Below are 17133 nucleotides of genomic sequence, written 5' to 3'. Positions count from 1 at the left end.
CCCAACCAGGGATTGGACCCAGGCCACAGTAGTGAAAGCCTGGAATCCTAACCACTATGCACCAGGGAACTCCCAGGGGATCTTTTTATAGTCTAATACAGAAAAACTGTTACTCTCAATGTTTCTTATAATCAAAAACATACAATAAAGGATGTAGGAATCAACGGTCATGAATTTGTATTGGTTTTCTTTATTGAAACTGCTTTTTTCTTTTCATCTTTGTTTATGCTGTTAAGTATATTTCTTCTATTTCAGAAGCACTGTTATTGTTGCTTTTTATTTTATTTTTTTATTTATTTTTTTATGGGCTACGCTGTGCAACTTGTGGGATCTTAGTTCTCCAACCTGGGGTTGAACCCAGGCCTTCGGCCGTAAAAGCACGGAGTCCTAACCACTGGACCACCAGGGAATTCCCTGCTGTTGCAGTTTTATTCAGTGAACTGCACAGCTTAAAGCATTGTCTTATAATTATATAAATCAAGAATCCATAAAAGAAAAATTTCGTGTTCAGTCGGGACACTTACTTAGAATAAAATGAAAGTATTTTATTTTTTCACGCATCTCTTTACTTTGCACGAAGTCTCTTGAATTATCAAGTAATGTCACTGAGGACTTATAGTCTTGTATGAATTCTTATCAAAAATAATGTCAGGGGATTATGAAAGTTGCACTCTGGAAAGATTTTGTGGACTAAAATGTGTTTTGGCCTTCTTACCATCTCTGTTGCCTCTGATTAAGGAAAGGTAAAAATCACAAACTTGTATTTAAATTATTTATATATGGAAAGCAAATTCTTTACAAATACTTTATGACATAGAATAAGTTACCCCAAAATTTTGAATTTTAAAGTAGCTATTGAAAATAGAAGAGTTTAAAATGATTGCTGTGAATTAAAGGGTATTTTAAACGAACATCAAATATTTGGAGAAAATGAATATTTCTGAGGAATTTATCATGCTCAAGAGAAAAAGGATTTCAGTTTATCTGAAAAAGTTCAAAATTTTTGTATTTAATTGTACTTCTGTACTTTTTTCTCAGGATGATGCTAATAATGATCCGCAGTGGTCTGAGGAACAGCTAATTGCTGCAAATTTTTGCTTTGCTGGACTTGTTATAGGCCAAACTGAAGTGGATATCATAAGTCATGCTACACAGGCTATTTTTGAAATACTGGAGAAATCCTGGTTGCCCCAGAACTGTACACTGGTTGATATGAAGGTACAAATGAAATGGAGTTTTGAAAGTAAAGGTTATAACCGAGAAATGTCTTTAGTAGTAATTTTGAAAAACTCTTTGGTGATGTGCTATTTCTAGATTGAATTTGGTGTTGATGTAACCACCAAAGAAATTGTTCTTGCTGATGTTATTGATAATGATTCCTGGAGACTCTGGCCATCAGGAGATCGAAGCCAACAAAAAGACAAACAGGTAGGTAATGCTTCAGGTTTTCTTTAATCCTTTGCAAGATCAGGCTGGGATAGAAGAGAAAGGGAAGATGGGAGGAAAAGAAAAGTCAGTTATTGTTACTTATGATATGAACCTGAGTTGTTGATTGCTATTTATTTTTAAAGATAAATATCTCTTATGTTTCATATATCATGGAAAAAAGATAGGAGTGATACTTTACATTTATGAAGCAGATTTCTCATTTGTTATTTTAATAGACTCTCACACAGAGTAAGTATTATCCTTGTTTGGCTAATTGAAACCTAAGGCTCTAAGATGATAGATATCTTCACAGTTACAAGAGTTAGTGGCAGATCTGGAACTCGGGTCTTGCAGATCTTATCAGGCTCCATATCTGCTCTTTCCTGTGAAAAACAAAATTAGGGCAAGACCCTCTCTATACTTAATACGTAAGAATTGTCAGGGCAGCTAATTGTAGTTGCTGGTGTAGTAACTCAAATGAAAATACAAGTATACATCACTATCTGAAGTTTCTCTAGTCTAATTCAGGAAATCAATTTGTTGACTCACATACATTTTCAGATATATCCTTTGCTATGCAAACTCTTCATAATCTGTACCCAAAACTCAGAAACCAAATAATTTCAGATAGGAAGAATATTACTAATGGAATACTTTACCCTGTCTTCTTTTCTATCAGAAAATTCTGGCTCTTTGAACTGACTTAGGTCTGGGAATTGGGTGAGAGGTAGTGAGTCTCTATAATGGTGGCTCACATCAGTCATCTTTGCTTACTAGATCTAGTTGCTGGGTGTTTTTTGGGGGAAGGAGTAGGGGGAGTTCATGCACATCTAGTAGTTGTATTCTAAACTTTCTATCTTATTTTCTAGTCGTATCGTGACCTCAAGGAAGTAACTCCTGAAGGGCTGCAGATGGTAAAGAAAAATTTTGAGTGGGTTGCAGAAAGAGTAGAGGTAAACCTTTTGTAATAAATCAGTTGTATTGTATGTTTTTCTCCAAGAAAATCTTGCTTCAAAAAGAAAAAAAAAAAAAAATGAGAGGGTGCAGTGCTTTTCTTTTTTCCAGTGACTTTAAAGAAAGGAGCACCTTTAAAAAATGTACCAACTGAACACATATATATGGAATTTAAGAAAAAAAAAATGTCATGAAGAACCTAGGGGTAAGGCAGGAATAAAGACGCAGACCTCCTAGAGAACGGACTTGAGGTTATGGGGAGGGGGAAGGGTGAGCTGGGACAGGGCGAGAGAGAGTCATGGACATATACACACTAACAAACGTAGTAAGGTAGATAGCTAGTTGGAAGCAGCCGCATGGCACAGGGATATTGGCTTGGTGCTTTGTGACAGCCTGGAGGGGTGGGATAGGGAGGGTGGGAGGGAGGGAGACGCAAGAGGGAAGAGATATGGGAACATATGTATATGTATAACTGATTCACTTTGTTATAAAGCAGAAACTAACACACCATTGTAAAGCAATTATACCCCAATAAAGATGTTAAAAAAAAAAAAAAATGTACCAGCTGAACTATCCTCACTGGCATACTGGAACTCCCTGCTATGAAACTGGCCAGTCCTCATCTCCCAAATCCTGTTGGGGAAACCTGGAATCCTTTCCTCCCTGCCCCCTATAAGAGAAGCCTTACATTTCCTACCCACCTCTCCACTGCTACTCAGAGTTCCACTAGCAAGAGTTTAGAATTGGAACTCCATGTGACATTAAAATGTCACTCTAAAATTTATGGTATTATTATTATTAGTATAATTCCATGGAAATTGAATGGGGTTTATGGTTATCCAAGGGTAGTAACTACTTTTTAGAACATCATTTCCATAGGAACATGCATTTTGAATTCCAAGCAACTAACTTAAAAAGATTTATAGTATGACTTCTATTATGGCTGATTATACCTTAAAACCCCCATTGAACAGAATGTACTACAAATCTTCAATGACATATTTTATATTGTAGCTTCCTGAATATTAATTAAAAGGTTTGAGTATTTATCCTTGCTTTTTATTACAATAGTAAACAATTTATCTGATTAAAAATCTTACTCATTAGGTCTTAGTTATGAAGACCACTTTCCTTTATATAGAGAGGTTATTTTGAAAAATAAATCCTCTATCATTTTGTTCTGCTTGTCTGTCTTAAATTTGGTCTATTAAAGGAAATATTGTGGCAGGTTGTAATTTTACTATAAGCTATAGCTCTGTAAACTGACTGTTCTTACAGTACTCATTCCTATATTTATTCATTTTTGTCTTTGCCTTCTTTTGCATATTCATGTTTTTCTTTTCCAGTTGCTTCTGAAACCAGAAAGTCAGTGCAGGGTTGTAGTACTGATGGGCTCAACCTCTGATCTTAGTCACTGTGAAAAAATTAAGAAGGCTTGTGGAAATTTTGGCATTCCCTGTGAACTTAGGGTAACATCTGCCCATAAAGGACCAGATGAAACTCTGAGGATTAAAGCTGAGTATGAAGGTAAATGTAGAATAACTGGAGCATTTCAGGAAGTTCTCCTGATTTTGCCCCAAATTTTATATTTAGACTAATAATGCTGAAAAATAGTTTCACCACATTCCAAGGGAAAAAATGTGATATCTAGGCTTTCATGATGTTTACCTCCAAAAGTTTTAAGGTGCTCTAGGAGCTTATAAAAAAGAATGGACCAGGGAGAAAGAACTGAAAATGCAAGCATGGGAGGAAAATGAAGACTAGAATTAGTCTTTACCTAATCCCCTCAAGCATCGTTTCTAATATGCTCCAACAGAAGATAGGCCCCACGTCAATTACAGAAGGAGGGCCTAGGGTTGAAGCAGCAGATCCTCTCAAGTATCTTTAAGGGTCAGCCTTTCCTGGGAGGCAGTCAAACATGAAATTAAGGAATAGTTTCAGAATTTAGTATATAAAAGAAATGTCTTGATGGGATAGCATCTAAAATATGGAGCCCTGTAGATTGGAATGTTTCTCAACTGGAAAAAATATTGGTTGAGTATTCCTTCTGAAGGTAGTTGCTATAGGAGCATATTTACTGAATTTTGGAGGGTTTTTTTTTTCAGGGGGTGGGTGGGAAGGTCTCAGACCTCTTTGATAAGCTAATAAAAGCCAGATCTCTTTCTCCAGAAAAATTCAAATGTAAAATTTTGGATTCTAAGTTCGGAATCACTGTTGTAGGAAACAAAGGAATAACTTATGAATTTATGAAAGAATAAAATATTTATGAGGTATGTTTAAAAATATATTGAAGGGTCTTAAATATTTTGGTACTATATTATTGAATTCAGTTCCTCAACTCTTATTTCAAGAAGTGTCACTAAACACATATATGTGGAACCTAGAAAAATGGTACAGATGAACCGGTTTGCAGGGCAGAAATCGAGACACGGATGTAGAGAACAAACATATGGCCACCAAGGGGGGAAACCCGCCGGGGGTGGGGGTGGGGATGTGATGAATTGGGCGATGGGGATTGACATGTATACACTGATGTATATAAAATTCATGACTAATAAGGACCTGCTGTATAAAAAAAGATAAAATAGAAAAATTAAAAAAAAAGAAGTGTCACTAAACCTCTAGTCTCTATTAATTGTATCTCCCATACCCTGTTGGTTGAAAGACACCAGGACAGATGCCGCTTCAGGTGGTGTCATTCTTTGCTTCAGCGAGCCAAAGTAGCAATAGTGGAAGGGGCCTTTGAACCATTCCCTCACTCACGCCCTGGTGTTATACCTCCTTTATACTACAGATCTCAAAGATGGCCAAACTTCTTCTTGCTACTTCATTACTTGATATACAGTAAGTGGCAGAGTGAACCTCATATTTTGAATATATATTTAATAATAGTGTCAATATAGTGCTTTTTCTGGAGACTACTGTTAACTCAAGGAGTTACTACACATGGGCCCTTTTTTTTTTTTTAACCTATCTTTAAATCTCTTGAGTGCTTAGCCTAATTATAAACTTGTAATTTGCCTAGGGGATGGCATTCCTACTGTATTTGTGGCAGTGGCAGGCAGAAGCAATGGTTTAGGACCAGTGATGTCTGGTAACACAGCATATCCAGTTATCAGCTGTCCTCCCCTCACTCCAGATTGGGGAGCTCAGGATGTGTGGTCTTCTCTTCGATTACCCAGTGGTAAGATAATTGAATTTTTAAAAAAAGTTTATTAAAAAGTTTCAACTATGCACTGTAATAGAGAGAATAACATTATGAAATCTCACATACCCATTACCCAGCTTCAGAAATTAACATCTTGTTGCATCTATAGCCCTCTCCTGCTGGATTATTTAAAGCAGATCTGAGAAATTATGGCATTTTATACTTCAATATTTACATATGTCTTTCTAAATGATAAAGACTCTAGTTTTAAAATCATAATGATACCATATTCACACCTAAGGAAAATTAATGGTAATTTCTTAAAATCTAATTTCCAACTAGTGTTCATTTTTCCAGTTGTCTCATTTGTTTTTACAGTTTATTCAAATTAAGATCCAACATAGCCCTTATATTGCATTTAGTTGATATATCTCTAAAGTCTCTTTTTTAGTTGTTCTGTTTTTGTTTTTTGGGGGGTTTTTTTGTGGTACGCAGGCCTCTTACTGCTGCGGCCTCTCCCGTTGCGGAGCACAGGCTCCGGACGCGCAGGCTCAGTGGCCATGGCTCACGGGCCCAGCCGCTCCGCGGCATGTGGGATCTTCCCAGACCGGGGCACGAACCCATGTCCCCTGCATCGGCAGGCGGACTCCCAACCACTGCGCCACCAGGGAAGCCCTAAAGTCTCTTTTAATCTTCTTTTTTTTTCTTCCTCTTTCATTTCTCCTATAGAATTTTCCGCATTCTGGACTTAGCTGATTACATTCCTGGGTGTTGTTTAACATGCTCTTCCATCCCCCATTTTCTGTAAAGTGGTGGTAAAATCTGTAGTTAGATCAAGTTCATATTTGGTTTTGGGTTTTGTTTTTTCCCCCACCCAAGAATACATCATTCATGGTATTTTGTTGTTTGTTTTGTTTTGTTTTTTGTAAATGTGATTGTTACTTCTGTAGAGGAAATAAAATATTTAAAACTTAGGTATTAGAATGATTAAAACCAAGGAAGTTTCATCAGTTGGCTGGCTGAGCAGGATCTCATAAAATAACAATATTGTTGTATGCTCATCATGGTCCAAGATAATGATCTGATCTATAAGGCCTGAGTGTCAATACTGTTTCAGTAAGAGTCGATTTGCTTATCACTTAATATACCTCATATTTTTCTCACAGTCGTGTAAGTGTAAATCCGCTCTTGATACGTGTTAAGTAAGTGTGCCCTCTGACAAGTTCCCATATGGACTGGCTTCTCTCTAGGCCTGCTGCACTGCTCGTCTTAGGATCTCTCTCTACAGCATCCTGGACATTCATTTTGCCTTTCTCTAGTCTCGGATCTCCCGTTTCCTAGGTCCCATATCTTTACCTTCTTGGTTTACTTTTTGTTGGAGAGCATTCTAGTGAACTTTCTGAGGAAAGGGTACAGAAGATAAACTTTTTGAGACCTTGTATACCTAAAACGTTTTTATTGCAGCTCAGTCTGATTTGATAATTTAGGAATAGAATTCGAGGTTGAAAACTATTTTCTGCCAGAATTTTTTCTTTTTTAAATTTATTTATTTTATTTATTTTTGGCTGCATTGGGTCTTTGTTGCTGCTTGTAGGCTTTCTCTAGTTGCAGTGAGCAGGGACTACTCTTCGTTGCAGTGTGCGGGCTTCTCATTGCGGTGGCTTCTCTTGTTGCGGAGCTTGGGCTGTAGGCGTGCGGGCTTCAGTAGTTGTGGTGGGCAGGCTCAGTAGTTGTGGCTTGCAGGCTTTAGAGCGCAGGCTCAGTAGTTGTGGTGCATGAGCTTAGTTGCTCCGTGGCATGTGGGATCTTCCTGGACCAGGGCTCGAACCTGTGTTCCCTGCATTGGCAGGCAGGAAGGGAAGCATTGGCAGGCAGGAAGGGAAGCCCTGTCAGAATTTTGAGGTTATTACTCCACTGTCTTCTAGCTTCCAGAGTTATTGAGAACTCCAGGGCCCTTCCACCATTCTGGTTCTAGGTCATTTATGAATTTTGTTTCTTTCTGGAAACTTCTTGGATCTTTTATCAATCCATTATTCTTAAATTTCACGAAGATGCATCTTGGTGAGTCTGTTTTCATCCTGGGCTTGTAGTGGGCTCTTTTAATCTGGAACTTTGATTCTTTAGTCCTGGGAAATTTTCTTGAATTACTTAATAATTTCCTTCCGCCTCCATTTTCTTTCTTCTTTCATTTTTGGATTTACTTTTCACCGCCTTGATTTCTATTTTGTTTTCTTATTCTTTCTTTTTTTAATATTTATTTTATTTTTGGCTCTGCTGGGTCTTAGTTGTGGCATGCAGACTTCATAGTTGCAGCACGCAGGAACTTCATTGTGACATGTGGACTCTTAGTTGCAGCATGCATGTGGGATCTAGTTCCCCAACCAGGAATCGAACCCGGGCCCCCTGCATTGGGAGCATGGAGTCTTACCCACTGCACCACCAGGGAAGTCCCTGTTTTCTTATTCTTGTTGCCATACTTTCTGGAAGATCTCTTCAACTTTACATTTCAACCCATCTTTCACATTTCAACCCATCTATTGAGCTTTTCATTTTGAATGTGGTATTTTGAATTTCTTACAGCTCTTTTTTGTTCTCTGGTCTCCCCCTACCACCTCCCCAAACATCCTTTTCTTGTTTAATCTTTGCAATAACCTCCTTTATCTCTCTGAGCTTATTATTGTTCCTTTCATATTAGTTCCTTTCCATAGCTGTTTGCTAATAAGCCTTGGCTGTTTTCTCTTGTTTAAAAATGGCACTGTAAAAACCAATTGGAGGGAGTTCCCTGGTGGTCCAGTGGCTAAGACTTCACGCTCCCAATGCAGGGGGCACGGGTTCCATCCCTGGTCAGGGAACTAGATCCCACATGCATGCCGCAACTAAAAGATCCCACATCCTGCAATGAAGATCCTGTGTGCTGTAACTAAGACCTGGTACAGCCAAATAAATAAATATAATTTTTTTTTAAGTGTCATAAAAAACCAATTGGAAGCTCTGCAAGTGGGTAGGGCTTGTCAAAAGTGGCCTCCACTGTGAGTGATCTTGTAGGGTCATTCTTTGAATAACCCCTCACATCAGTGTCTTTGATCTTTTCTCATGTGTTGGCCAGAATTACCCAGAGAACATTTTTAGTCTCAGTCTCCTGCCTGAGTTTGTTAACATGTGCAAACTTAATCCCATGTTTTCACTGTGGCATTCCTTACTTCACCTGTGCCCGGTTGGCACAGAAGTCTGGACTAAAGTCTGTTTTGCCTCCAGAAGAATTTAAAACTCTGCCATGGTGCAGAAGGGGCCATTGTTCAGGTACATAGAGTGGGGAGGAGGATCTGATGGCCTTACTTCTTCTTGACTTTCACTCAGTCTTCTTCTTTTTAGCCCCATTTTCAACCTGATTCCTCCCCTAAAAGGTATCTGGTGTCACCAGTTCCTGAACCTTTGAGTGGGTTCTGTAATGTCAGGCTGCTTCTCATCTTTCCCTGCTTCTAGTTAGGATTAAATTTTCTTGGTCTGCTAAGTTAGTTAGTACTCCCTTTGCCAAAATGTTATTGCTGTTATCTCTTTGTTTGTGTATGTTTATTTTCTTTACTCCCTTTACTGTTGTTTTTATAGGTTTCAGAGATACATACATCTTGTGACTAATCTGTCTTTAGCTAGACTGATCTGATTATATCAACTTCCCAAGTTAAAAATCTGTAACTATAGATGAAACTATACCCAAATTTATGCCAGAGGAATAGTATAGATATTATTATCCATGGAGCTTAGAAAAAGGAATTTTGAGCAAATATGTGGCAGTTTTTACCTAGTAATATCCAGGGAGAGACAGAACCTAGAATATTTTTAGATTCTGATCATTAGAATTGGGGAGAATCTTTTGAGGAGTGTTTTCACAGTGGCCTGTGTAAGATCCTGAAAACTTCGTTCCTCTTGCTCTTATGGCATGCTCACCAGGTAACTTAATTTTTTGCTAATTAGGTTTTCTTGACATCAGAAAGTGAGTCATGGGCAGTAGGCACAGGTACTTCAGTTGTTAGAGTGGAATGCTCTACCTAGTTTATTACTACTACTACTAATGGTTGACATTCATTGAGTATTTACTATGTGTCAGGCACTGCTCCAAGCACTTTATCTGTATTAACTCACTGAATCCTCACATAAGGTAGCTACTAGTTATCATCCCCATGTTACAGATAAGGACACTAAAATTAATTTGGCTGATGTTGGTTATGTAGTAAGTAGCAGAGCTGTGTAAATTGATTTATTAATACAAATTAAATCTTGTGATTTATATTTTAGTCTGTTCTTATTGGGGATAGTGAGCATCAAAGAGCCTGATGAATTCCAAGAGTATTTAGGGAAATTGGATCTTTTGGATCTATAACCTATTTAGTCCTTGACTCTAATGACACAGACATAATAGTACCACCTCGAGAAACTGCCTGAGCAAACCTGTGGTCCCCGAGGAAGTTACTTTCTAGTCTACTGTCTTTTAGATCTTATTACTATTGAATTTATTTATAATATTTCTTAAAATTATTTTATGGATTTGACTTTTCCACTGCTTAAAAATGTTAGGATAATTCAAGTGCAAAAACAAAAGGAATAACTAGAAAATTACCAAAATAATTAACATACCTCAGGTTTGTCTAAGAACAGATGATTCTACCTCATTCCTTGTTTTATTTCTATTGCGTTTCACCAGGGATTTAAAGGGATAATGTATGTGAAAAGAACTTTGAAAAAAGGTAAATTTCTTTGCAAGTAGATTCAGTGAGAAGAGTGATAGTTGTATATAAAATATCTGTTCCTGGCTGATAAATATTACTTATCATCTTATAATCACTTTATCACTCTAAAGAGTAAAGATGGAAACTCCTTCTACAGATCTTACTTCAGACAAGGATAATATTGTAGCTGTATTGTCTGTGGCTAGCAGGGCTTCTGAGAGTATAAAATAGTTGGGTAAGTGGTATTTTCATTATTAATTTACAGCTCAATTTTCTGTCTTTTCTTTTATGAATAGGTCTTGGCTGTTCAACCATACTTTCTCCAGAAGGATCAGCTCAGTTTGCTGCTCAGATATTTGGATTAAACAACCATTTGATTTGGGCCAAACTGCGAGCAAGTGTATTGAACACCTGGATTTCCTTGAAGCAGGCTGACAAGAAAATCAGAGAGGGCAATTTATAAGAAAGAACATCATTGCATTGTTTAGGAGAAAAACTATAAATTTCTAGTTTAGCTGCAGAAAAAAGAAATCAAGCAAGATGAAAAGATTTTAAATCAATCAGAGAAAACAAAATTTAAAAGTGAATGAATGCCTCTCTAGATTCATGAATTAGTAGAATAAATGTACATATTTATTAGTATTTCTTTATAAGTAGTGAAATTAGTATACATTTAAAATTAATCTCTTACCCACATATGGTCAGTTAGGTAGGCAGTATAATTAAATATATTTCTTAAATGATAATAATGTTCTATTATAGAGCTCTAAAGTTACTACTTCCTACATCTGAGTCCATAAGTTTTAGAAACTTAAAATGGTTGTATCTTAGGGTGGTTAAGAGCAATATAGTCCTCTTTCACATTATGATCTTTACAAAACTCTAGGGCATGGTTTTTTATTTGCAGTCAGTATGTCAGAAAATGATGTTGTATTTATCTCTAGCTATAGCTAGAGATGATGTTTGGGTTTGATATTGCCTTTTTTAAGAAAAGCTGAGATTGACTCTGGGGGTAAGAAAGACATGAATTAAGATGAAGGGGCACTGTGGAAACCATGGAGAGACTTCTGAGAACTTCTCTGTTAAGTGTCAGGGCAATTTCCCATGGAAAAGAAGTAGAGTCACCTTTGCCATTGCAAATGAGTTAGTAAATCTTACTTGGCTCTGTAGGTCATAAAATTCTTTTAATTCTGATAACATATTTTAGCCAGACTAACAATCCCCAAACTACCATCATTTTCAAAAATTGGAATCTCCCAGTTAATACCCATAACTAGTTTCTTTCTTGTAATAGTATTAAGTCTAGTATACCCAGCAAAATGCACTTCTAAAGGAGCAGTTGTTACTGAGAGGTATGATAGTTCATCATGAGTCTATAAACCATATTTGGAAATATCAGTGTTACATTACACAGCCTTGAGGATTTTATAGATCATGAAACTTTAATCCAGGTGTCTATGAACCCCTTAAGCTTACATGTAAAATTTTATGTATATGTTCACTTCTATGAGAAGGGGGCAATCAATTTTTACCAAAAAGATGTGTCCCCCCCCCCTCAAAATGTTAAGAATCTCTGCTATGAAATCTTGACAAATCAAGATGAAATCTTGACACTGGCCTACCCGGTCTATGCTTTTTCACTTCCCTCTCAACTGTTAGCAAGCTGGCATCTCATCACTTCCTTCACCTGATCTCTGTGCGGTATGACTGACCTAACTTCCTTTCTTGGGCTATACACCAAGTTGTTCCAACCTCAATCTTAATCATTCCTCATATTTTACTCTTTCCCTTAAGTATTGATGTTTCCTACTATTGAGTTCATTGTTTACAAATAATGGTAGGATAATTTTAATTCTTTACAATGTCTGTAGACTTGTATTTTCAGCTGTCCATTTCTGTCTGAATGGTCTAAACTTAACTCATCTTCCACCAAGCCTGTATCTGGCTGCACTCACTGTCCCAAATTAATTTTATCCTTGATGTTTTTCTCTGACCTTTCATTTCTAACTCATTACCAGGTCTTGAATTTACCCTGTTTACCCATCCACTGTACATAAACCTCAAGCAAGGGTCAAATTCTGTATTAGCCTGATCTAGGTCTTTTTTTTTTTGTGGTACGCGGACCTCTCACTGTTGTGGCCTCTCCTGTTGCGGAGCACAGGCTCCGGACGCGAAGGCTCAGCGGCCATGGCTCGTGGGCCCAGCCGCTCCGCGGCATGTGGGATCTTCCTGGACCGGGGCACGAACCCGTGTCCCCTGCATCAGCAGGCGGACTCTCAACCACTGCGCCACCAGGGAAGCCCTAGGTCTTCCTTCTTAACCCAACCTTTTTGAGGTTGATTGTCCAAGGACTTACAACAAAAACTCTTAAATAAATTTCTTTTGCAACATAGACTCCTTTGAAAATATGAATGCTGTTGACCCTCTCCCTAGAAAATTGCACAGTATGTTTACTAACAGGTTCCATTTGTTCCTGGGTTCCTTGAAGCCTATCCATAGTCTGTAGGTTAAGAATTGCTGTTGTAACCCATCAAGGGAACTTGCTTTCCTCTTTTTCAGACTGTTGCATATCTGTACGTTTAGTTCTTAGAATGTTCTCATTTGTCATTAAAATCTACTTGTTAAGTTACTAGAGCTTCATCTTCGCTTTCTCCATGAAACCTTCCCTGATAAACCTTCCAGCTACAGTGGCTACAAGTACTTTCTCTGTTGGATTGTAAGCTCCCAAAGAGGAGAAAATGTAATTCTACAGTTTATTTCCCTTACATTGTCTTATGCTCTGATGTGCTAATGCCTAGCTGTCTGTTAGAAATGGGGGAATTATAAAAATCATGTACTGCTTTATTTTCTAAAGTTAGATCACAAGAACAATTAAAAAGATTTAATTTTAACATCTTTGAACTTGGGCTTCATAGTCTCTGAATAGTCATTGGCTGCTATTTCAACTCTTCTGTCCCTACCGAGCAAAAGCTCCACCTGTTTCTGTGCAGTACATAAAAATTTCAAACACTGATTGAGACTCATAGATAGGACTGACCTTTATCAATGGTCATTATTAGTTTCTTAATAGAGTACATATAACCCTCAGTAGTATAGTTCATCAATGCTAGAGTAAATACTTGTTTGAAAGTATTTTAACTGTTATAAAAAGTAATTTACACAAACCTACCTGGTTTGCCATCTTTGGGTGTTTATACTTTCTGTGGGCTTATAGTTAAATAGAGGAAGAAAAATTGTGTCCGAATAACACTGTACTTAAACTTTATATCTTAAAGCCACACTTAGAATTGCTTTAATGCCTCCTGAAATTTAAAACAAAGCAGCCAAATAAAAGGCAAGGATAAGCTCTTGTGTGAAGCTTTATTCATTCATCCATGTGTGAAATACACATTTTGCCTTATTTTATTCTAGGCCCTAGGAAAGCAACACTGAACAGAGACAAGGCCCTCGCCCTCACAAAATTTACATTTTATTGGGGATAACAAACCATAAAAGATAAATCAGATAGATTCAGGGAAGTATTAAGTGCACATGAAGAACAGCCAAGGTGAGAGGACAGTGATGGGGTAAGAGGAAGGTTTTTAAGGAGAGCAGGGCAATGATGTAAAAGAGGAAGCCATGCAAAGATATGGGGAAATAGTTTCCCAGACTAAAAGAACAGAAAGTAAAATAGCTTTGCCTTTTTGAGGACCTGCAAACATGCTAATATTGCTGGAGCTCTGTGAGCAAGGGTAAGAGTGGAAGGAGATATTGATGTAAGCAAAGGCTAGATAACTTAGGGCCTACAGACCACACTGAAGTGTGTCAGGAAAAACCATTGGTAAGTTTGAGCAGGGGCTGACATGATGTATTCAACAGGTTTTAAAGTATTCTCTGGCTGTTGTGTGGATTAGAGGAGAAGCAAGGAGATTAGTTAAGAAGCTACTGTAGTCCAGTTGAGAGAAGATGTGACCTTCAACAAGTTACTTAAATTTTTTGTGCCTCAATTTCCTTGTGTGTAAAGTGGGACTAATACTACCAACCTCAGGGTGATTGAGAGTTAAATGAGTCAATATATGTAAAGTATATCCTAGCACATGAATGCATTATGTAAAAATCTATTTGGCTGACTGTATAGAATGAGTAGAGTTGATTCCATGAAAATTACCTTGAATTTGATATTCCCTTCAGCTGATTTAATTTCTAAAAACAGGAAAAAAGGGCAGAGTCAGCATAATGTGACTTAAATAAAACATGACAGGCCATAGAACATCCACAATTTCTCCCTGCCATCTTCAGCCCAGCAGTCCTTGGAAAGCCAGTGGAAACGCTTACTTTTAATGGTGCCTTTTGCATTTAACTCCTCACAACCTCAAATACTTGGGGTGGGGTTGTTAACCCAGCACTGTGGTACAGTGAAAATAGCAGTAGAATGGGAATGAAAAGATTTCCTTGGGCACGTTTCTCTTTGAGCTTCAGTAACTCCTTGCACTCTGTCCTCAATCCCTCTTACCTTTCCTTACTTTTCTTCGTAGAATTTATTACCACCAAACATGGTATATATTTATTTATTGCCTCTCTCTCCCAACTAGAAAATACATTCCATGAGTACACTAGGTTGTCTTTTTGTTGTTAATTGTATCCCAAGCGACTAGTACTGATATAATGCCTGACATTGGCATTTAGAAGGCACTCAATAAATATTTGTGTAATGAATATATGTACAAATTCCCATAGGTATGGCAACATGGAACCATACATAACTAAATATTAGAGGAGTATAACATGCAAGGGGAGTAGACAGTAACAAAATATCATAAAGGACCTTACATGCTAGGCTTTGTAGTTTGGATTTCATCCGGAGGATAGAAGAGTGACATCAGGTATATGCTTTAAAACATCACTCTGGGGCTTCCCTGGTGGAGCACTGGCTAAGAATCCACCTGCCGATGCAGGGGACACGGGTTCGATCTCTGGTCCGGGAAAATCCCACATGCTGCGGAGCAACTAAGCCCGTGAGCCACAACTGCTGAGCCGGCGTGCCGCAACTACTGAAGCCCATGCGCCTAGAGCCCGTGCTCCGCAACAAGAAAAGTCACCGCAATGAGAAGCCCATGCACCGCAACAAAGAGCAGCCCCCACTCGCTGCAACTAGAGAAAGCCTGTGCGCAGCAACAAAGACCCAATGCAGCCTAAAATAAATAAATTTATTTTTTAAAAAAATCACTCTGGTTTGGAAGACTCCTGTTTCAAAAGGGGCAAATTAAATCCATACATTTATATCTTGTTTGCCACAAAACCCCATTAAAAATGACAGAAGAAACAGAAACACAGGAATCCACAGCAGAAGAATTCTGAGGAAATTTCTAGAAGCTACCAAGTATATGAGATCAGACTGATACAGAAACCAAAACTGTGAATCCTTACATAAAGTCAATATTCTGAAAAGAGAGAAATGCACTACTAAGGCAGTGGTTCTTAGCTTTTGGAGGGGGAGAGGGGAGTTAGTATAAACACCTTTGGAGAATCAAATGGAAGCTACAAAATCTTTCCTCAGAAAAATTCTAATAAAATTTTGCGTATACCAAATGTCTTCCCGAACTCCTTTAAACCCTCTGAAATCCAAGCATAATTAGCTTGAAATACATGACAGTTCCACAGCTAGTAGAAGTCCACAGCCCTTCTCATGATTTTTACTAATTCACAGAGATTATAACCTCCTGAGCTAGAGCTCACTGGATCATTACTGCTGTTTCTGCCTTGTACATATTAACCAGACATGAAATGTGCCAGGCACCATAGGATATAGCCATGAGCTGGACATAGTTTCTGCTCACAAGGAACTCACAGATTAAGGGAGAAAGAAGCAAACACTCACTCAGTTAAAAAGTTGAGTACCAACTATATGCCAGGGAGTGTGCTAGATCCTAGGGATGCTACAGTGAGCAAGGCAAATATAGTCCTTGGCCTCATGGAAATTACAGTACATCTGGAGAGAGACAGGCCTTAAACGATGAGCAGTGCTCAGAAGTAGAGAGCTCCATAAGAGAGTGTAATGGGGAACCTTGCACAGTCTGCAAAGTCAAAGAGGTAACTTTTAACCTGGAACCAGAAGGATACAGAAATATTGAAGGATGAAAAGGAATTAGCTACTTTGCTGAGAAAGAGAGGAGGGGGGAAGAGGCAGGAACTGGTAGGATCGTTACCAGAAATGAGCCTGCAGTAGGCGTTCAATAAAATGTCCTGTCATTCTCATCAAGAATACTCGGTAGGTACTCGGTTTGGACAAGCACATCTTGATATTTAAGGTCTTACAAAAACTCTAAATCCCCTATGTCTCTGTGTTACTTGAGTGCTTACTATGACAGGGTGCAGGAAGTATCGTTTATCCCTAGAACAATTATATATTATCCCTATTTTACAGCCGGGAAAACTGGGACTCTGATAACACGTTCACAAGTCAGACATCTAGAGCGTCTGAACCTGGGTATTCTCACACCAAAACACATCACCCTTCCAGCCTTATTGCCAACTGCTCCTGAAATGCAGCCCAAAGGGTAGCCAGGGGGTTTTCACCAAACGTGCTTTGCACTTGGAGATTCTTTTCTTCTTCTTTGCCTTTCCTCATATTCGCTTCTCTGAACTTTACCCAGAACCAACCCCAGGTTTTTCAAGATCCCATTCAAATACCAATTCCTCTATGAAGTATTCCCAGGCAGCAAGAAGCCGTCTCTCTCCCCCTCCCCTTCTCTCCCACTCCTTCAGATGACCCCCTACGGTTTCTAGTTGGTATTTTACCACGCCATAGATCTGTTATTTATTTTCCATAGACCTTCGCCCAGCTCCGCCTCTAGGGACCTGGACACTTCTCCGCCCCCAGCGGTCGCCCCGGAAACGCAC

General features: G+C 38.4%; 1 protein-coding gene across 4 annotated transcripts in view; it reads left to right on the top strand.

The window, feature by feature from the left end:
- PAICS (phosphoribosylaminoimidazole carboxylase and phosphoribosylaminoimidazolesuccinocarboxamide synthase) overlaps positions 1-15456 on the top strand; it is a 53705-nt gene extending 38249 nt beyond the window's left edge. For all 4 annotated transcript variants that reach the window (XM_004268253.3, XM_049709308.1, XM_049709309.1 and 1 more), the window contains 6 exons: positions 1039-1218; positions 1315-1428; positions 2298-2381; positions 3729-3909; positions 5408-5566; positions 10551-15456. In XM_004268253.3, the coding sequence (XP_004268301.3) occupies positions 1039-1218; positions 1315-1428; positions 2298-2381; positions 3729-3909; positions 5408-5566; positions 10551-10717 (885 nt within the window). In that variant the 3' untranslated portion in view covers positions 10718-15456. The remainder of the gene's footprint in view (positions 1-1038; positions 1219-1314; positions 1429-2297; positions 2382-3728; positions 3910-5407; positions 5567-10550) is intronic.
- Positions 15457-17133: the final 1677 nt, after the last annotated feature.

Source organism: Orcinus orca, chromosome 4 (assembly GCF_937001465.1).
Source record: "Orcinus orca chromosome 4, mOrcOrc1.1, whole genome shotgun sequence".
NCBI classification, from domain to species: domain Eukaryota; kingdom Metazoa; phylum Chordata; class Mammalia; order Artiodactyla; family Delphinidae; genus Orcinus; species Orcinus orca.
This window is presented reverse-complemented; position numbering and strand designations above follow the sequence as displayed.